The 22,137-nt window shown below is 42.3% G+C and overlaps 1 protein-coding gene across 6 annotated transcripts in view; it reads right to left on the bottom strand.

Moving 5' to 3' along the window:
- ADAMTSL1 (ADAMTS like 1) overlaps nucleotides 1-22,137 on the bottom strand; it is a 1,072,914-nt gene that overhangs the window by 200,396 nt on the left and 850,381 nt on the right. For all 6 annotated transcript variants that reach the window (XM_078369765.1, XM_078369768.1, XM_035306411.3 and 3 more), the window contains one exon: nucleotides 19,838-19,967. In XM_078369765.1, the coding sequence (XP_078225891.1) occupies nucleotides 19,838-19,967 (130 nt within the window). The remainder of the gene's footprint in view (nucleotides 1-19,837; nucleotides 19,968-22,137) is intronic.

Below are 22,137 nucleotides of genomic sequence, written 5' to 3'. Positions count from 1 at the left end.
TTGCTGAAAACCTAGTATGTACTGAGAATTATGCTGAATGATTGGGACATAGAGATTTTCAAAAATACTCTTGATTTTAAGGGTTTATAGAGACAACTATAAGATACTGTAACAAATGCTATTCATTTATTTATCCATTAAATTAGCATTTATTAAGCAGTTTTTGTGTGCCAGGCTCTATGTGAGGGGACAGAGCAGTAAATGAGTCAGACCTCAAACCTACTTCCTGGGGGTACACACTCTAGTCTATGAAGCAGATAAGCACAGTCTATGACAGAATCATAGATTGGGAGTTGAGAGGAATGAGGCAGTATCATCAAAGGCTTCCTAGAGTTGATGATATGTGGACTGCGTCTTGACAGGTCAATAAGCAGTAGCCAGGCAAAGGCAGAAGTAAAAAGAAGGTATTCCAGGCAGAATGAGGTATAAGAATGCTTTCATGAAGCATTCAGGGAAGTGGGATTTTGAAATTCCCACGTCCAGGGCTAGAAAGAACATTGAGGTGGGGTGTGGTAGCTCATACCTGTAATCTCAGCACTTTGGGAGGCCGAGGCGGGCAGATCACCTGAGGTCAGGAGTTCAAGATCAGCCTGGCCATAATGGTGAAACCCAGTCTCTACTTAAAATACAAAAATTAGCCAGGCATGGTGTGTGCCTATAATCCCAGCTACTCAGGAGACTGAGACAGGAGAATTGCTGGAACCCGGGACGTCGAGGCTGCAGTGAGCTGAGATCAAGCCACACCAGCCTGGGTGATAGAGAGAGACTCTGTCTCAAAAAAAAAAAAAGGAAAGAACATTGAGTAGAAAGCCTAGTAAATCCTTGGAAAACTCTAGTTCTTGCTCCTCTTTTCTGTCCTTGATGTAATTACAAAGGGTGGATGGGGGTTGGGGGAGATTGGGAAGCAGAGGCGCTTTGGGCAGCCAAACCCTTAATGACGAGGGTGACTTCCGCTCACTACCTTTCAAGCTCTCAGCCTATGGATTAGGCTCCTTGGCCTCCCCTAATCTGCTGAGTGCTGGAATGGCCAGCAAGCTCCTTTTCTGCCTGTCCTGAGATTTGCCAGCCTCAGTGAGAAGTTTGGCAGGACACAGCACAGGGTGACATGGTGCTTCACATGGGCCCTCTGCCCTGCTTAAGCAGATTGTGAAACCAATTCAAGCCTGGCTTGGCCAAGGAATGCAAAAGATGAAGACATTTCCCCTGGAGAGATCTCCCTGTCTCTGTCTCAGGAGTTTGATATGTGAAAAGACAGGAGAGGAAGCAGCTAGCTATTGATGTAGGTATGATTAATTCCCTTAGTGTCGGGGAGACACACACACACACACACACACACACACACACACAGATATTAGACATGGACACACACATATACAGAGACATTGACATACATGTCTATGCGTGATGCACACACATACATGCTCCTGCAGGCAGTGCCTGCTGTTTGCACAAGTTTCCTACTCACACAGATGTTCTATTTATAGGACATGGGGAACAGCAGCCCATACACCTTCTACCCCTGAAGGGTGTTGACTTGGGGAGAGAGAATGAGGCCTTCCACGAATGTTTTTATATATGACCACACAAAAATGACCTAAACTGATTTTTCAAGTTAGCTTCAAAGATCTCTTCATGTAGAATGCACGTTTTACTCTTTGATGTTTTGTTAACTCAGGGCGAGTTAAGGGATTATTATCAGGCTGAAGCCTGAATAAATTGAAACCCTTATATTAGGATTTATACTGGCTTATTAAATCCCTCATTTGTTTTTGATTATCCATGATTCTCATTTATTGCTAGGACTTTTATCCCTGGTACACTATTTTTAAACACACTTGGATCTGATAGAACTCATGAATTGGCCTAAATCCCCAAGTTATGTTTACTAAGTAGGAGACATGTGAGCACAATGTCAAGAACCAGACTGGCCCAGAACTTTGAATTTCAACAAACCGTCTACTTCCATCTGTGTTTTATGACCTTGGGAAAGTTACCCTCTTTGAACGCCAACTCGTTTATCTATAAAATAAGGACAACGACAACAGTAATTACACTAATAGCTTCCGGTAGTTACAGGGTGCTTGCTATGTGCTGGGTACTGCTATAAGAACTTCACATGCACTAATCCTCATGGCAGCCCTAAAATCTAGGTACTACCATTATACCAATATATATTTAGGGCAATTGACATAACTTGACTGAGTTCACATAGCTAGTTGTAAGAGATTCAAGATTTGACCCTGAGTAGTCTGACTACTGAGAGTTCTTAATTGCGTTTTTCTCTGCTAGCCTCTAGCTTGAACAGGTGTTGAAAACAAAATATTATGCGGTACCTGCCATCATTGTTGTTGTCACTGTTGTGGTAATATTATCTCTCATACACAAGAGAGAAAAATAGAAAAAATTGGTCTTTGGAGTGCCTTTTTGCTTATCCTTGGAATTACTGCTATTGCTATACCCAAGTTAGAGTACTTATTTGTCTATTTAATTTTGCGTGCTTCCCACATTTACAGTATTTCACTGTTTTGCTTCATGCAGCCTCACATTCTCTAGGCCATGGAATATTTTCCAGTGGCCCTCTGATCCTCAGAGCATATGATCTGTTTTTCCAGCTAGGAAAACAGAAACAGTGGGGCAACCCAGCAACTAAATTCTGAATAAGAACACTTCCGGTAGTTATCGGGTGCTTGCTAGGCACTAGGTATGGCTGTACTGAATTCCATACAACTTGCAAAAAAACATGGAGAGTGTTTTTACCCCAAGCCACATGGAGGTCAGCTGATTTCCTATTTCTTGACTCTCATTCATTTATACTAACTTACTAGAAAAGTCCTCACGCTCTGTGAATGCAACCATCTTCTTTCTTTGCTGCTCTCATTGTCCAGTTGACCCCTTACCCTCTACTCTTTACTCTCAAATAGCAAGGAATGCTTTCCTTATTGATAGATATGCATATGTTAGGAAAGCATAAAAGATTTTTACTTGGGGTAATTGGTATCTTAGCTGTGCATATCATACTCAATTCATTTCCATAGTTTTAAAGACTAAGATACAGAGAAAGCACAAAAACTTCTCACAGCAGGGTTTTAAGAAAATCCTTTCTTATCCTAGTGAAAAATATATGAAGTCTAGTGACCATCTGGGTCTCCTATTCTATCACCTGAGTCCAACTCTTAGTGAATTTTTAGCAACGGAAACACTCTAATATAGAAACTATTATTAAATAACCAGGAACTTACATAAATGCTTTACATATATTCATTTATCTGCACAAAACTCCTATGAGGTAGGTACTTTTAAAAATCTTTATCTTATAGATAAGCAAATAGAGACTGAGAGGGGTTAAGTGACTTGCTCAAGGACATAGTCAGTAAGTGGTTGGAGCCAGGATTTGAACTCAGGAAGTCTGGCTCTAGATATTACATTCCAATTCACTAAAGTAGTTCTTGGTTCTTCTGGTTTATGACAAACACTGAGCTCAAAATTGGAAAACATTACTTTTCAGGCTTTGAGCTTTGCCATTCAGTGCCTATTTGGGCAAGTTGCTTAATAACTTTGGCCTCTCTCTTCTCACAGACAAATGGGAGAATTTAACTGAGTTACATCCTGGGATTCTACAAGTCCAGTCACTAAGGGAGACTCATTTGTCATATCTTTAGTGTCTAGACATATCTGTCAGCTAAACTTCTTACCATTCTGGCTTTTTGGAATGTAAAGAATGAAGCCATATGATCTTTTGGTATTGATAGGACTAATAGCACTAATAACGCCTATAGGGAAGAGATGAGAGTTTGACGCGCACCAAGTTCTTCATGTGACCATGATCCCTCAATCACCAGAAGTGAGGGAATCCCAAGGCCACCTGAAGATTGTGGACTCACTGGTGAAGTGATGTGACCCATCCATATTATTTGGCAGGGGCATGGGGCTCTGGAGTGGATGTCTTCCTTGTACTTCACCTTTTTAATTGGCCTTTCAGGCAGAGAGAGTTCTATATGGACAAGTGGATACATTTGACATTCAGAAAATGCATCTATTTCACATACTAGTCTGTTCACAGGGGAAGGTTTGGGAGCTCCCAAAATATGGTAAGTAGCAAATAATTACACAGTTACGGAACTGGCATAAATGTTGGGGTAGGCTTCCATTTAGAGTTTACCTCTGCACAGAGAAACCATTGAAAGAGAATTTTACACACTTGAGAATGAAATAATGTAGCAAGATATTATCCTCAAGTACATCAGACTTCAGCACACTATTTTTGGATATGTTAAGAGAAAGGAATATAATCCACAGGACTTCTCACTTTCTGCACACATATAAACACATAACGGCAGTAAGACCACGTGTGGTAAGAAGCAGTCGACCTCTTGCCAGCCTTGTCATGCAGAGCTACCCTCCTGGAGGAGGTAGCTATGCAAGGGTGAGCTGGAAAACAGCACTTTTGCTTTTCTAGCTCAAGGAAGGGTCAATCCAGCCCACATGTGGTTTCACTTCATTCCACCATGGGTCAGTTACACTGTCAATTTCTATTAAATTAAAGATAAAACGCCTGACAGTGTCCATTTTCACATAAGATGTTGCTAGGTGTGCCTGGGATGTGCCTTCCCAAGGCCTATGGTAGTACCTAGCAGGTAACACACAAAAAAGAAGAGAGAAATGAAGCATTCCTGGCCCCCAAACTGTCACCTTACGGTCTCCCCTCACTTGCGAAACAGATGGCCTACCATTTATTCTCCCTAACCCCCGAAAGCCACAAAGTCAAACTGGACAGTGGGGTGCATCTTGTGAGGGAGATCTGGCTCCATATCAGCCTCTCCTCCATATTAGAACTTGGGCATCATTTTCTCATGAAAGGAGCATTGATAAGTAGTCTAGTTGTGGTGGTTTCCCATCAATAAATATCTTGCTTATATCAATTTCCTTCTGTGGTTTTCTATAGCCTGAGAAAACTTAACATTGCACAAATTCTGGTGATCACATTCTCTGATTTTTGTAGTCATGCTCGTCCGGGGAGAGAGTTGAGGCAGGAAAAGATAAAAGGAGATGGGGGTCTATTGCCCACCTACAGAGATTTTTTTTTTAATTCAAGAGAATTTCCCCAGCAAGTACAGCAGTTACATGAGCCTTATGTACCCAGGAGGTGGAGGCTGCGGTGAGCCATGATTATATCACTGCATTCCAGCCTGGGCAACAGAGTAAGACCCTGTCTCAAAAAAAAAAAAAAAATGTAAAAATGTCATCTGATTTCTCAAAGAGCATCTTGAGCATGTTCAGTAATGATCTGCAGTGTCCTCCCATTTACACTTTTGACTCTAATAAAGGAGTAACCCACATTTGACACGTGGGGTTTTACTGATGCCAGAGTATATTACTGACACTTTTACTCTTTAAATTTCAAAACAACTTGAATATCCATTTCCCATTGGAGATATCCCTGTAGATTGCTGTTTCTCTGTGTGAAGCAAATCTTCCAATGACATCTGCACAATAAGCAAGACAGATCAGATAGTGGGTCTCTGAAAACAAACTGTCTGAAATATCTCATGTGGCAAGGGATGAAGGGATGCCTTAAAAGAAGAAATAAGGAGAGAGCAATAATTCAGTACCTTGTGCTTATGTAACACCTATTTCACAGAACTTGGAGAACTTTACAAAACATTTTAACCCAAGAGTTCTTGGGTTTATAGCTGAGGGAGACAGCGAGTCATTGAGACTGTGGGAACCACATGGTCCTTCTGTCTTCCACAGTTTTTCACCATTATCTGAAATGCAACATAAATATGCTGCCCTATCTTCTAGGTCTCTCTCTTGTATGTCCTGAGCCATGAGCAGTGTCTGAGGTAACATGGTACCTCGAAGAACACATGAAAGCTATAGATAAATTGTTAGGCTTCAAGTTCCAGTGTTGTCCATAGGGACAAAGGTTTAGTAAAACCTACAGTAAATTAATTTGATCCATTTTTAACAGTTGGCATAATGATTATTGCATTTCGTGGTTACAGGAAAAAAACTTATCACTTCCTCGTAATTGAGAGTTACTAGAGATACTCTTATACAGTGGAATCAAGCAATTTTAGGCTCACCTGGAAGACTGAAAGGGGACAGAGGCAGGACACATATCAGCCCTGAGGTCACTTGAAAAGCCTGGATTGGGACCCTGGGAGAATATCTAAGTAGTATACCAATAACATGTTTAATTAGATTTTTACGAAAAAATACTTTACCAGTTCTAAGACCAAGAGATTCAGCTCAGTGGTTACCTTCTCAAGGTCACCTTCTCTAACCCGGATTAGGTGAATCAATCATGTCTGCATTCCCATAAGACATGGTTGATATAGCTAACATGGCCGTCATGACTCCGCCTTGTAACAATCTGTTTGTATATTGATTTCCTAAGAAGCTCTTAGTGCCTTAGAAGCTCACTATGTCCTAGACTTTAGTGTTTCTCCAGAACCTGTGATACGTAAGAATTTTGTAAATGTTTGCTGAACTGTGCTGGCTTTTCTCTTAACCAATAGAAAATGCTCATCCTCCCAAGGATTAGCGCTAACAGGAGGAGATAATGAAGGCTGAGCATTCTTGGTCTAGACTGGGCAGCCCCTTTCCTCTATAACAGAGCCTGTCTTTTCTTCAGGAAAAAAAGGTGACAACACAGTTTTCTAAAGTGCACCCAAATCATCTACATCTTCCAATCAAGGACAGCTTCTTACAAAGATACATAAAAAACCCTACAAAACCCAAAACTAATAGTCATTGCCATTCATAGAGTGCTTAGTATGAGCTAGGCACTGTGCTTAAAGCTTAATACACATGTCCTCACAACCACTCTCTATGGGTTACAGAGGAAGAAACCGAAGCTCTGAGAAGTTCAACAACCCATCCAAAGCCAAAGAGCTAGCATATTACATGAACTGGATTTTAACCCTGATTCGTGGGACTCCTAAGCCCCTGCTCTCACAGCTGGAATAAAGGGATGGAAATCAGTCATTTACACCTTAGTTTGAATTAGTTTAGGTAGTTTTGTTTTCCTAATTCTTAGCTGAGTTCAATTGAATGAATGGGGGTGGGGGCAGTGGAGAGTGGGAGAAAAAGAGGTGAAAGAAGGGAGAAGACTGTATCCTGTACAAGTGACAGAGAAGGGTCAGCTGGGAATTTGGGTAGTCAAAAGGCAAGGTGACTGAGAATAAGTCTTTGGGGGAGAGAGGGAACAGGTGGTAGCAAAGTCAGAGTGGCACAGAAAAGGAGGCAAGGACCCAGGTTTCACTGGGGAAAGAGAAGCGAAGCGGGCGGGATGGGGGGCGGAGAGTGTGTGTGTCTGGAGGGATGGTGGTATTGGTAATTTATAACATGCACAGGTATCTGTGAAGCATAAGGTAGGCCAGTGACAGAGCAAAGACACAAACCTCCAAGACAGCTTCCAATTTCTTCCAGCTCTATAAGCAAAGGATGCATCTCTGCATGTGTTATCATTTCTTTGTATTTTTTTTTTAAGGAAATGAGCCTTTTGCCTAATAACTCAGTGGTGGGTTTGAAGACATTCACTTTAGGTCTATTAAACTCCTCTTTTAGCATACTTCATTTCCCAAGTGTTGGGTTCTGCCTTGAGAAGTCTGTATTCTAAGGAATTTTTGACTCTGTCCTTCAAATGCTCGCTTTCGCCAAGAGTCTAGTTCTACTCTTGGTAACTCAGAGTATAAGATGAAGGTTATCCGATAGAGATGAAGAAAGCAGACCTCGTTAACTTGTGATGTTTACTAGGTTGTAAGCTGCTATGAGACTAGAGTTGGTTCTTTACACTGTGGTCATTCCCATGCTTGCAGCACGATCCCAGGACATTGTGAGAGACAGATGGGGTGATGGATGGAACTATAAACACAGTGACAGAGGGACAGACAGCCTCAAGTTCTCAGTAACTGCTTTGGCATTAAACATACCTTGTTCCAAATTCGGACTTGCCACTGGCTAGTTACAACATATCTCACTAAAGATTCTGCTTCCTCAGCTGTAAAGTTAGGATAGGAATGGAATCATCCTCATAAAATTGTGGGGAAGATTAAACAAAATAATGTATATAAAGTGATGGGCACAGTGCCTGGCATATTGTAAGTGCTTAATAAACAGAAGCTATTAGGGAAACCATACCTTGCTCAAAGATGACCAGTGAGGGTCAGCAAGGATATGGGGGCAAGCTGTCCTGTACCTTATGTACTACCATGACTTGGCTTTCCCTCTTTTCCTTCTTTTCTTTCCTTTACTCTCTTTGTTCCTTCTTTCCTTCCTCACTTTCTTCTTCTTCCCTCCCACAAACATTAGAAGAGACAACTGGCTAGGAATAACAAAATTCATAGAAGCTTCCTGATTTCTTCCTTATTCTAGGCCTTTCTGGCCATCAGGACACAGCGGCTCATTTCAGGATCACACCTCTTATCCAAGGGCCTTCCTCCCTTCAGTCATGTCACACAGGGTATCAGCTTTTTTATTTTATTTTATTTTTAGATGGAGTCTCATTCTGTTGCCAGACTGATGTGCAATGGCGCGATCTTGGCTCATTGCAATCTCCCTCTCCTGAGTTCAAGCCATTCTCCTGCCTCAGTCTCCTGAGTAGCTGGGATTACATGTGCCTGCCACCATGCCTGGCTAAGTTTTTGTAGTTTTAGTAGAGACGGGCTTTCACTGTGTTGGCCAGGATGATCTTGATCTCCTGATCTCAGGTGATCCACCCACCTCGACCTCCCAAAGTGCTGGGATTACAGGAGTGAGCCACCATGCTGGGCCAGGATATTAACTTTTTAAGGACCCTTTGGACTTGGTCTCCCCTGCTACCACATTGTCATCTCATAATGGTACTTAGAAAACACACCTTACTGGATTAGGTGTTAATGTTAAATGGAATGTCCCAACAAGTACTCCTTTCTTAGCACTAGGTTGACCCCATGAGGACCAGCTGTCCTGCTTCCTGTTCTCAAAATGCCTAAGAGATCTGGTGTGGGCTGTACAGAAAGCTGGCTTGAAGCTAGGTTCTATCCATAGCCTCTCTTTACCCTGCCCCATACTAGTGTGTTAAGAAAATTTCAGAGTAAACTCAGTGAGTAGAAAATAATTATGAAGGTCTATGTCACGTGGTTTCCCATATAGAGGACTAAGACCGTTGGCAGATCCCTGTTTATTTCATTGTCTATTAAATGAGGTAGGAACTAGCTGAATGCTTTACGTATGCGATCATCCTTACCAACCCTGCTCGGCAGTTGGGATAATTATCTTTGTTTTACAGACAAGGATAACTGAGTCTTACAGAGGTAATGTAGCTGGCTGATGTAGTTTGTCCTGCCCAAATCTACTGGATATATAATCCTTAATGTTGGAGGTGGGGCCTGGTGGGAGATGGTTGGATGATAGGGGTGGCTTCTCATGAATGGTTTAGTACCATCCTGTTGGTACTGTCCTCAAGATAGTGAGTTCCTGTGATAGCTGGTGGTTGAAAAGTGTGTGGCACCTCCCCACTCACCCTCTTGCTCCTGCTTTCGCCATATGAAGTGCCTCCCCCGGCTCTGCCTTCCACGATGATTGGAAACTTCCTGAGGCCTCCCCAAAAGCAGATGCTGCCGTACTTCCTGTATGGCTTGCAGAACTGTAAGCCAATTCAACCTCTTTTCTTTTCTTTTTCTTTTTTCTTTTTGAATGGCACAGCTGTGTGGTACAATTATGGCTTACTGCAGCCTTGACCTTTTGAGCTCAAGTGATCCTCCAATCTCAGCCTCCTGACTAGTTGGGACAACAGGGGCATGCCACTATGGCTGGCTAACTTTTGTATTTTTTGTGGAGATGTAGTTTGATAATGTTGCCCAGGCTGGTCTCAAACTCCTGGGCTCAAGTGATCCTCCCACCTCAGTCTCCCAAAGTGCTGGGATTACAGATGTGAGCCACCTCTTCTGTTTATAAATTACCTAGTCTCAGGTATTTGTTTATAGCAATGTGAGAACAGCCTAATACACCAGCCCATGCTACGGAGCAAGCAAGAAAGCCACCATCTGTCTGATCTTAAAATCCTCTGATGTTTCTTTTTTTTTCCAGGCAGTATCTCTACTCCTGGTGGGGAATATTTAGCTTTGGCATTGCCAAGTCTCCTCTTGGTCTTGTCCTCCTGAAGCTTCCCCATTCTTTTTTTTTTTGAGATGGAGTTTCGCTCTTGTTACCCAGGCTGGAGTGCAATGGCACGATCTTGGCTCACCGCAACCTCCGCCTCCTGGGTTCAAGCAATTCTCCTGCCTCAGCCTCCCGAGTAGCTGGAAGTACAGGTGCGTACCACCATGCCCAGCTAATTTTTGTATTTTTAGTAGGGATGGGGTTTCACCTTGTTGATCAGGATGGTCTCGATCTCTTGACCTCGTGATCCACCCACCTCGGCCTCCCAAAGTGCTGGGATTATAGGCGTGAGCCACCGTGCCTGGCCAAAGCTTCCCCATTCCTAAAAATTACCCAGATTCCTCCCTTTAGGAAAAGTCATATCTGATAAAAAAAAGAAACACCATGCTGAGATGACAATTAGCATCTCTTACAGAGGGTCATGTATGATCAAAGTAAGTCACAGCTCGGTATTTAACAGCATCACTAATAGTGGAATAAGTGTCACGCTCTAAGCAACTTGAGCAGAATGCCCTTTCTACCTCTTTGATTCACATAATAGCTCCTTTAGGCAGCCAAAAAGGTGTCTGTGTCTACCCACTCAGTGACCAGAGTCAGTAGCAGTAAGTTACAGAGAAGGCACCGCTTTCAGCTGTTCTAGCATGCAGCCTATGGCTGACATCCGTGCCTGTCTAGGCCTCACTGACAGTAACTCCCCATGTAAAAACTGAAGCCTCATGAGAAGGCAATGAGCATCTACAGGTCTGGGAGCTGTGTTAATGCAGTGATAATCATTCTTCCCTTAGGTTTCCTTGTGTCCCTCACATAAACACCAAAGTGCACTGCAGCCCAGCTAAAGATAACTAGATAAAATGATGAAGAGAAAAAGGGAATGGAAAAGACATAAATGAAGGAAGAATAGATTCACTGTGAAGATGGTAGCTGGCTGGGCTCTGCTTTGCGACAGATCTCTTTGCAACTGCAGCAGATAACCTAAGAACTGCCTGACCTTGGCTGGCATCACGACAGGAATAATATTTTCAGAAGTATGAACTGTTCCTGAACTGTATCTGCCAAATTATTGCATACAAGTCAGAGCATTCTCTTTTTCACTCCCTCATTTTTATGTCACTTAAATATTTCTTTTTTTCTCTCTCTTTCTCAAGTTTTTTTTCCTACTTTGTTTTCCAAGTTTAAGGTTATATGGCATATTTCTAATTCTAAGGTGAAAAGAAAAATTCTTCTCATCAAATTGTTCATGAGCCCGTCTGCTCGAAATTTCTAAAGAAGGCATCTTGTACACTTAGGCAGCAATAATCATAATTTCAAAGCATCAGTCAAACTATAGCTTGCTCTTAAATTGTTACTTTAGAACTTCAGAAACACTAGATTGTAGGGAAAGGCAAAAACTTAAAAAAATAAAAAAGATTTATTTTGGGAGACCCCACTCAGGTACTGTTGATTGATTTGTAAGCTAGAAGGTTTTTGAACCATAAAATTCCAATGTTTCATCACCATATCCACAGGAGAAAGCCAGCTGGTGGTGATAATTCTGTATTCATGGTGCTTATCAACAGTGAGGTTGATGACTGGTACAGATACATCAGCTCTTGGTGTGGTGAAGAACTCAGGAGGTTTAAGTTAATAAGTATTAAGTATCTTAAGAATAGCAGCACTTAAGGCATCCAATATTTAGAAAACAGAGTGACCCCTCCAGGATCATTCACAAACTCTGGCTTTGCCTGCTGCAGGGAACAAAGTGGGTCTTGTTCATTACTGTATCTCCCACAGATGCTTGGTACAAAGCAGGCATTCAATAGACATTTGTTCACTGGAGACAGAATGAAAAGAAAGTCTAGTTATCTTAAAGGGCATCACAACATTCTAAATGGAAGGAATCAGGATATTTTGTATCCTTTTACACATGAACAAACACCATTAAGGCATTATTAAAACATTCAGTGCTTCAATGTTGAACCATCCTTGCTGCCCAAATGCTTTCACCTACATTTCTCCTATGGTCATGTAAGTCTTGCTCCCTGCAGCCTTCTTGTAGCTCTTTATAGTTAAAGCCAGTTCCTGTTTTTTAACTAATAGAGGTGCTTTGTCTTTGGGACTTAAATTTGACTCAGGGTAGTTTTCTGATTAGAATTTAATTTTCCCCCCAGCACTTTGGGAGGCCGAGGCGGGTGGATCATGAGGTCAAGAGATCGAGACCATCCTGACCAACATGGTGAAACACCGTCTCTACTAAAAATACAAAAAAAAATTAGCTGGGCATGGTGGCACGTGCCTGTAGTCCCAGCTACTTGGGAGGCTGAGGCAGGAGAATTGCTGGAACCCGGGAGGTGGAGGTTGCAGTGAGCTGAGGTTGCGCCACTGCACTCCAGCCTGGCACCTGGTGACGGAGTGAGACTCTGTCTCAAAAAAAAAATTAATTTTTCCTTCTTTGTTGAAAAGCTTCATTTATGTGGATAATTATTATTACCTTCAAAGAATCACAGAATATTAGAGCTGGAAGGTCTACCAGGGATCAGAGAGCTGCGCTGCTCCTGATGCCCTGACACCTTTCCTTGGGGGTCTGTCCTACTCCTGCCAGGTGACTACGCCAAGTCAACACACACTGGGTTCATTGTGGGAGCAAACAAAATGTGAACATACCTGGGACAGGAGGGCATTCGTTTTCAATGAAAAAATGTTATGGTTTAGATTACACAGAGCCCACTATTTATTTGTGACTCTATATATAGAGAAAAAGGAAAGATGGCTACGATAAACGCTAACCACCATTACTAGTTCAGCTTTCTTGGATGAGTAGCCAGAGTCCTCCTTCTCCAAGCAAATCTAACGGTTCCGCACCCCTGCCTAATACCCTTCAATGGCTCTTCATTGCCCACAGGACATAAAGTCCAAACAACTTAACCTGGCATACTGGGCTCTCCCTGCTCCGGCTTCTGTCTAGTCTCTAACACTGGCTTCCACTTTTTGTCCTTCATTTTGTGCTCATGGTTTTCCACTTGCCTGCAACATCTTCCTTCCTTACTTGGATAACTCCTACTTATGCCTTACCATTCAGCACAGGAGGCATTGCCTCCTCCAGGAAGCCTTCTCCCAGCCTCAAGCTTCCATTGAACCCTGTGCTTGCCCTATTCACAGTAGTTACTGTGTTGAAATCATCTTTTAACTGGTAACTCCTTTAGGACAGGGTCTTGTCTTCTAGGTATCCCAGACAGACAAATACAAGCAGACACAAAGATGCTTGTTACATATTTATTTTATTTTTCTTTTTGCTGAATTGGGATGCAAAACACTGTCTGCTTTAATATTTGTGCAGAAAGTTAACTTTAACCAATGGTCTATATATAGACATTTCCTAGAGTCTAGGCAGAATTAGGTGGTCTAAAGCGCTGTCCAATTACATAGATATTAAGAATCCAGAAAAGGTTCCCTCTCAGGATGTAATTGCATGGATTTTTTCTAATGCCAATGTTTCTATCTTTTTAGAATGAGTCATATCATATATGGTTTCAGGTGACATGATGGGAAGGTAGATCTAATCCCTTGATTTTCACCCCAAACTCATGCAGCAACTAAATCTACGCATGCAAAGCAATTTCTATTTATTTATTTATAGACAGAGTCTCACTCTGTTGCCCAGTCTGGAGTGCAATGCCATGATCTTGGCTCACTGCAACCTCTGCCTCCCAGGTTCAAGCGACTCTCCTGTCTCAGCATCCCAAGTAGCTGGGATTACAGGCACATACCACCATACCTGGCTAATTTTTGTATTTTTAGTAGAGACATGGTTTCGCCATGTTGGCCAGGCTGGTCTCGAGCTCCTGACCTCAGGTGATCCACCTGCCTCAGCCTCCCAAAGTGCTGGGACTACAGGTGTGAGCCACTGCACCCAGCTGCAAAGCAATTTCTAAAATCATTAAAGCTCATTCCACACAGGTTGGAGGTTAATGTAACAGGTAATGTAAAGATATTCCTTTGCCATGTGTAATCATGGAAAGGAATATCTTTAGGAAAAATGAAGATTTTAGCCCTGAAGCAAATAGACATATGACCTTTACCCTTGTTGATACCACAATGCTGTTGGGGACAGTTGCGATCACTGGGTCAATACAGTCCCGCTAGAGAAACAAAAGAGACTCCCACTGGCCCCGTCTGGCCCAACAATTAAGGAATAGGCTGTGGCAGGTTCCTATCCATCAGAGGAAGAAAAGAGAGGGGCAGTGTAAGACACATCTGTATTTACCAAGGGGGTTGACAGTAGTAACAGCATTAACTCTCCGAAGGCGCCTGGATATGGACTTAATTTCTGTGGATGCCAGTGAGCTCTGGTGTACTTTTGCTTTAAGTACCTAAAAGTTAGTGTGGACAGAGCCAAAAGGCAATGGATGGAAATTTAGGAGTACAGCAGAAGATAAATCAATATTTCAAGAGCATGTTGAAACAGTAATCTTTAAAACAAGTTGTCAGAGGAGAGGGGGCCTGCGAAGCTTTGAAAGCTCCATCAAATAAATTAAAATATGATTGCGTTAAAAGGCAGCACCTTCTGCTCTAGCCATTGTAAGCTAATATAAAAGAAAATTTCAAATTGGAAATCATTTGCTACTAGTATGCATAGATTTTGTTAGTGTATAATAAAATAGGCATTCTGAAGTATGCTTTTAAAGAGAAGACTCTGTGACCCTGCAGACGTGTTTCTTAACTCTCTCCTCTCAAATAGGGATTCTCAATCTTTGTTTATAGCTCTTGTTGGTTCTAAGAACCATCCTAGGTCTGAGAAAAGAGACTGGGGCTGGGAAGGAGGAAGGCAGAAACCAAGTACTGTTCCTGGAATTATGAGCTTTTTTCCCCTTCCCTGTTTATCTATTCTGTACCACTCAGCTCTTCTCTGTTGCACAGAAATAAAAGTTTAGTTTAAAAAGTATGCTAGAACAAAGCTGCAGAAATTGCTTGGAATTTCCTTCATTTTCAGCCATCTGGCTTTCATTGCTTACTTCATTCCCCTCCTCCACATACATTTACCAAATCTTTTCAACACACACTGGCGAGGCTATCAAATGCTTATAATTAATAACAGTCATATGCTTTTTTTTAAAAGGTAGTACTTTCTGCTTTTCCTTGGGCTGCTCATGTCAGTGCTATTGTAAACCAGGGAGACAGTTGCTAAAGCTTATTATTATTATTATTTTTGAAACAGGGTCTCACTCTGTCACTCAGTCTAGAGTGTAATGGTGTGATCACAGCTCACTGAAGCCTTGACCTCCCTGGGTTCAGTGATCCTCCCATCCTAGCCTCCCAAGTAGCTATGACTACTGGCATACCCCTCCACACACCCAGCTGATTTTTGTATTTTTTATAGAGACAGGGTTTTGCCATGATGTCCAGCCTGGTCTTGAACTCCTGATCTTAAGTGGTCCATCTGCCTTGGCCTCCCAAAGTACTGGGATTACAGGCGTGCGCTACCATGCCCAGCCTAAAGCTTAATTATTAAGACTTTAGTTAAATAAAAACATCTAATTATATTTAAGGCCTAAATTTTTTTAAATCATGTTTTTGTTTAAACTAGAAGTATTTCTCACCAAAATGAAAAGAAAGGAGAAGGTAATGATTTCTTCTGAGTGCCTACTATGTTCCTATTTTGGAGAGGAGAAAACTGAGGATTCAAAAGGTATATGGCCTCTTGAAGGTCGGATTGTTAAAAGTGACAGAGCAGGTCTATATCAATGTGCTGGTTATTTAATTTTGGTGTCTCAGGGATGTAAAAGATCTTTAGTGCATAATATTAAGTGACAAAATCAAGTTTCCCAACAATATACACAGTAAGATCCCATTTATAAAGGGAAAAACCCTTATCTATTTGTATATGTTCTTATATGTATATAAATTCATAGAAAAATATCTGGAAGTGTATGTGGCAAAGCATTAACCGTGTTATCTCTGGGTATAAGAAGAAACTGAAGCTGAAGAACACAGTAGTAAAAGGAGAGCGTGTACTTTTGTTTTTATTTTGTATTACTTCTGCTGTGCTTCAGTTTTAAAGAATGAGAATATTCATGTATTCCTTGTATAACTATACCATGGAAAACTTCCTTATTAGGAACAGGAGGCTGACTTCTTTTTTAATGACCAATCTTAGGTCTTTTTTGGCTATTTCTCCCTTGAGCTGGTTTTCCCACTGAAGGATTAGGTGGATGGTATAACTTCTGGACACATGAATTACTCATTAACTTCGATGAAAAATTCTCGTTGGTAGCTCACAAGCAAAAATTGTCCTAATTTCTTATGGTCAATCTTAGCAAAGTTGTGAAGGGATTAACATCTGTCTTCCATATACTACTTTCCATCTTTCCCAACAATCATACTTCCTCCCTGGGTAATGCCTATAACTTACTCGACCTCCACCTGTCCCTCTCTCTTCCATTCGAGTTTGTCTTTGTCTCCATACTTGGGGGATAGTTTGCCATACACACATGATAACATAAAAGGTTCAATCCTGAGTCTATTTATGTTTTAAGTTGGTGTTTAAAGCCTTAAGCTTAAGGAAAGGATCAATGGCATCTGGAAGGTGGGAGAGAAGGGATAAGGATGATGCAGAGGAGAGAAAGCACTGAGATCTTCCCAGCTGTCATTGATAATATGGTCCAAACGTTGCTACTTATGAATTTGTCCCTGGTACTTCATACTCATTTATATAATAAGCACTTAATCACTCGCTATGTGTCAAACATTGTGCTAGGTACAGAATGGAGGATTCAGACATAAAGCTGACAGCAAGAACTTTAAAATCTAGTACTCTTCAAACAGAAAGTGACTATTTGTTAAAAGTGTTCTAAAAAAATGTAGGCACTGCATGCACACACACAAATTGGAACAATCAGAATACCTTCAGCTCGAGAAAACATCTTCCCATTGTGAATAACCAGGTATGAGGATGTATCTGCCTGGTGAAAGCTAGACATGTGCTTCTGATACAAACGCTGCCATCACACAGAGTCAAGAGAAGGCAAGTTCAATCTTAGAAAGCCTGCCTACACAGATTGGACTTGCTCTCTGGGACCTTTGGTATTCTCCATGTGATCTCATAACTCTGATCACATACGAGAAAAAAAGTGGCTTCCTAACTGGTGTTCAGTGGGCCTAACAACTGCTTGGGAGAGCTGTTTATCTTAACCAGGGGTGACCTCTCAGAGACAAAGGCCCAGCGACCAAGACTTGAAATGTCGTTATGCCCCACAGAAAATGCTATGGTATTTCTTTAAACACATGCATAGCAGCACAGACTAAGAGCCCACTGGACACAGCCTAGAAACTTGCATCCCATCAGAAGACACACAAAAATGTACAGGGAACACTGAACCATGTGGAATAAGAATTGTGAATTAAAGATCTAAATTGCTCCCAACAGATCAGAGGTTGTGGGTTGTTGGGAAAACACACACTATTATGCTCCTACCAAACATGTCTTCTCTTCTAAACATATTGAACACCAGGAGAAGGGAAGGGAGATTTTTCTCTGACATCAGACTGAGATACTCCACAGGAAAGGCACCTCTACACATTGCTCACTTTTAGGGTGAAAATCTATTTTGACTCTTGGATGAGATCAGGCCATTATACTTTTGCTCTTTTATTACTGTAATTAGCAACATTCTACAAATGTTCAAATGTGTATGGGCTACCCAAGAAACTCCTGGCTGTGCCCAGTGAGAGGTCTTACCTGTCGGCTTGACATTGGCTGGTGGGAAATCAGAGAACTGAGTTTATCTGGAGCAAATGCAGCAACATTTAGCTCAACAACAGTCCTTGTCTGTGAGTCAACAGAAAGGTCACAGGATAATCTAACCTCATCTAACTTAACCATAGTTAGTACTTTGAGAATGAGAAGTAACATCTCATGTCCTATTCCTTTTGCTGCTTAAAGAAGGGTTTGGAAACCACGAGCGCAAGCAGTTTTCAGCAAGTCCCGGGCACCAACTCCTCGGCACTGCCTCAGCATTTGGGCATTGTAACAACATGGGAATGTGGTTAGAAAGACCTTTCTGCAAGTTTTTCAAATAATGACAAATAAGCAGAAAAGAAATTACAGCAATGATCAGCACACAGCAGCAGGAGTAGCTGTTTAATGCTTCCGCCTACAAAACAAAGAATCATGGGACATGTGAACAGGTCATGGTGACCTCAGATCATCATGCACAACTAGTTCACTTTGCAGATGCGGAAACATAAAGGGCAGACTCCTAGCCCTGGGCCATAGAGCTAGCTGGTGACCGGAAGGATGAGAAACCAGGCCTCTTGGTGGCCTAACCAAGAACCTTGCAGGCTGTCCATGCTGAATCGACACTGCCTCTTCCTAGATGACGGGACTATAGTCAAATAGAAAAGTTCATGCTGTTTCCCATGTACCTAGTCTTAGGCTCAACAACTAGAGAGCTGTGGAGTTGGGATAGAGATGTGGAACAAGGTGGGACAGAAATAGAAAAAGGCTACTCAGGATTTCATGTACTGGACCCGACATGGACTCTTATCTTGATGACCGCTGTTCTCATGGGTGGCATGCTTCTCCAAAGCAGTTGCTGACTGATTTTTCTGGTTGCCTTGGGGAAGGCGACACTAGTTTCCCCCTTCTGTATTTGAAGAGGGGATGCCCAGGTCCACCATCCAGATCATCATACAGAACAACTCTGGTGACTAGCAGGAGAAGAGTCACCATGGGATGTGCCTCCATCTGACTGGAGGAAGACTATGATCTGTATCCTCCAAGACACAAAGAAAAGAATCTAGCCAGCTGAGAAATAATACAAGCAGTGCATCAGTGTGACCAGCAAACTATGGTTAATGCCTGAAAGCAATACAGGTATTAACTGCTCCTTATGTGACACACTTGGCAGAAAAACTATCATTCAGAATCAGCATTCCCCTTTTCATCAAGGATCTGACCCTATTCGGTAACATTTCTTCATTCCATCAGCAGATTTGAAAGTCTGGCTTTGGTTCTTAAACGTCTCCCTTCCAAGCCAGAACTATAGATGAGGTTTGCTCAAAAATAAATATCTAAAAGGCAAGTTTCTGAAGACACCATAAAATTGTATGGACTGAAGCAATGATTGGACTGATTAACTCAATCAAGGCTGTGACTCAAGGTTGGGTAATAATGAGACCCAGGGAGGGCTGAACAATGAAATGCTCTAATTGATTTTATGCATGTGGAATGGCACACACACTCCCGGAGCATGCTGTAACAGATCTGCATGGTGTTTGCATATAGATTTCACAGTGGATCAGCTGTACCACCCAGATGCTTCAGGTCCTTCTATTCTGCAATTCACAGACCAGTTCATTACTATAGTGTGAGTGCTTAGGACATAGGCTAAAAGGTGGCAGAGCCCATGATGTCTGTGGTCAGCTCATGTTCCCTTCAGGAGAAAGCAACTGCATGGCACACACACATACCAGCCTTGCCACAGGCTCATGTCAATGCACGGCATATTCCAGACTCTGGCATGACCATTGATTGGGCTGGAATTCCAAAGCCCTGGTTTCAATTAAACTTAAGTGGATTTCACTAAAAGTTTGAACTGATGCTAATTGGTTTTCAAAACATCGAGTAACAATAAGTATATTTCAGTCTTGCCCATTGAAAGATGCACCCAGTTATGTGCACGCCCCTGGACAGCAGGGCAGGCCACACATCCCTTACCTTGCTGGGCAGGGATCCAAATTGCAGGATTTCAGGAGCTGTGGGGGCCGGCGGCTGGTCACGCACAGGTTCTCATCAGCAGGCTCCCGAGTCTGTTTGTTCAAGCAGCTCACCACCGCCTCCTGGACACCTGTGTGCAAATCACACTGTCAGGCCAGAGTGCAAAGTGGGCATGTGTGTGGGGGTGATGAAGTGTGGACAAGGCAGCTGGTGGGTGGTCCCTATGATCTGTAGGACTCTCGCTGCATGTCAGAGATGGCAGTTTAAAGCCCAGGACTTTAAACTGCCAATCTTGTCAAGCATCACTGAGCTCGGAGAAAGAACTCATAAGCTTGTGGCCTCTGTGAGCATGCTCCTTGAGGAGGGCAACACCCCAAAGAAGAGGGGCTGCTACATAGACTCTTGAAATGCTTAATACCTGCCACCAGGCTATAGCCACCAATGCTGGAACATGAGAATTCAATGCACAAGGAGCATAGGGTGACCAAAAAGGGGCCCAAGACCTTCACATCTTATATTTTAGTCAATAGGAGATTGTTGCATTTGGAAGGGAGGCCCCAGGGCATGTTTTAGATCCAGAATTTTGTAAACTGCTGGGCTCTTGAGGCCTTGAATCTAAGACTCCAGTCTTTGCTGGTTTCCTTCTGATTCCGATTTGTTTCTCTTGTGATCTAGGGAAGCCTTGGAAGCTGGAACAAAGAAAGAGAATAAGATGCGTAATAACCACAGCTGTGGAAAACAGCCTTCCCAGTGACGCCTGTGTGTCCTGACTCAGTGCCAGTGAAACAGGAGTTTGAGCAGTGACTGGCACAAAGCTACCTGGAAGTTTTCTTCAGGACCCTTGTGGAGACATTTATTTTTTATTCCACTGTATTTTTAAATTTTTTTCAAGATGAAGGCTTGCTTTGTCATCCAGGCGGGAGTGTAGTGGCATGATCTTGGCTTACTGCAACCTCTGCCTCCCCAGTTTAAGTGATTCTCCTCTTTCAGCCTCCTGAGTAGCTGGGATTACAGGCATGCACCACCACGCCTGGCTAATTTTTGTATTTTTAGTAGAGATGAGGGTTTCACCATGCTGGTCAGGCTGGTCTCGAACTCCTGACCTCATGTGATCTGCATGCCTCAGTTTCCCAAAGTGCTGGGATTACAGGCATTAGCCACTGCACATGGCCCCCTTGTGGAAACATTTAAATGAGCAATTTAATGCCCAGACATTTCATTTTGGTGCCCTATTATAATAACAATAGCAAACGTTTACAGGATGCCCATTACTGACCAAGTACCAAGGCTAAGAGCTTGGCATGCATCATTCAGTCCTCTCAACAACTGCACAAAGAAAGCACTATCTTTAATCCCCATTTTACAGATAAGAAAACTGAGGCTGGGAAGGGTAAAAAGACCTGCTTAAGGTCACACAGCTGTAAGTGGTAAAGCTGAGGATGGCTGTGCCCTTAGCACTGACCGATAACCTTAATATTTAAAAAATACTAAGAGGCTGTCATATCTGCCTCCCTAAAGATCTTTAGGAATAACCTAGGCATTTGTCTGGAATCATTTCAGCAGAGTTCAATTTAAGCAAAGAGGCGAGACAGGACTGTTTCACTAATTTGCCTTCAGCCATACATAGCTGTGTATATAAAGATATTTACATTTAAAGATACCTATCTACAGCTGGACATTTATATATAGTTATAGCAGAGTCTGGGACTATCCAGTAATTAGTAATATATATAAAAACACACATATTGCCTTGCTTTATTTTTTGCACTGTTTCATCAGATAGTACCTAGTATAGCACAGTTGACCCATCATGTTGCTCTCCTCCTACATACCCTGTGTTTCTCCAAGAAGTCATCAGTTCAGTCGTTGGCTAATGCCTCCTAGGTTGATATGACACTGATCTAGGTCATTTAGGAAGACCATCATTTAAAAAGTGACTCAACCAGAGTCCAAATTACCCTTCTTCCTTAAGTCTGAGAAATCAAACATTTAAAAAAAAAAAAACTAATCACAAGGCCAGGTGCAGTGGCTCGTACCTGTAATCCCAGCACTTTGGAAGGCCTCGGCAGGTGGACAACCTGAGGTCAGATGTTTGAGACCAGCCTGGCCAACATGGTGAAATCCCGTTTCTACTAAAAATACAAAATTAGCTAGGTGTGGTGGCGCACACCTGTAATCCCAGCTACTTGGGAAACTGAGGCAGGAGAATTGCTTAAACTTGGGAGGTGGAGGTTGCAGTGAGCCAAGATTGCACCATTGCACTCCAGCCTGGGCAACAAGAGGAAAACTCCATTTCAAAA

This window comes from Callithrix jacchus, chromosome 1 (assembly GCF_049354715.1).
Source record: "Callithrix jacchus isolate 240 chromosome 1, calJac240_pri, whole genome shotgun sequence".
Lineage (NCBI taxonomy): Eukaryota > Metazoa > Chordata > Mammalia > Primates > Cebidae > Callithrix > Callithrix jacchus.
Note: the sequence above shows the minus strand (reverse complement) of the source record. Positions and strands in the feature narration are given on the sequence as shown.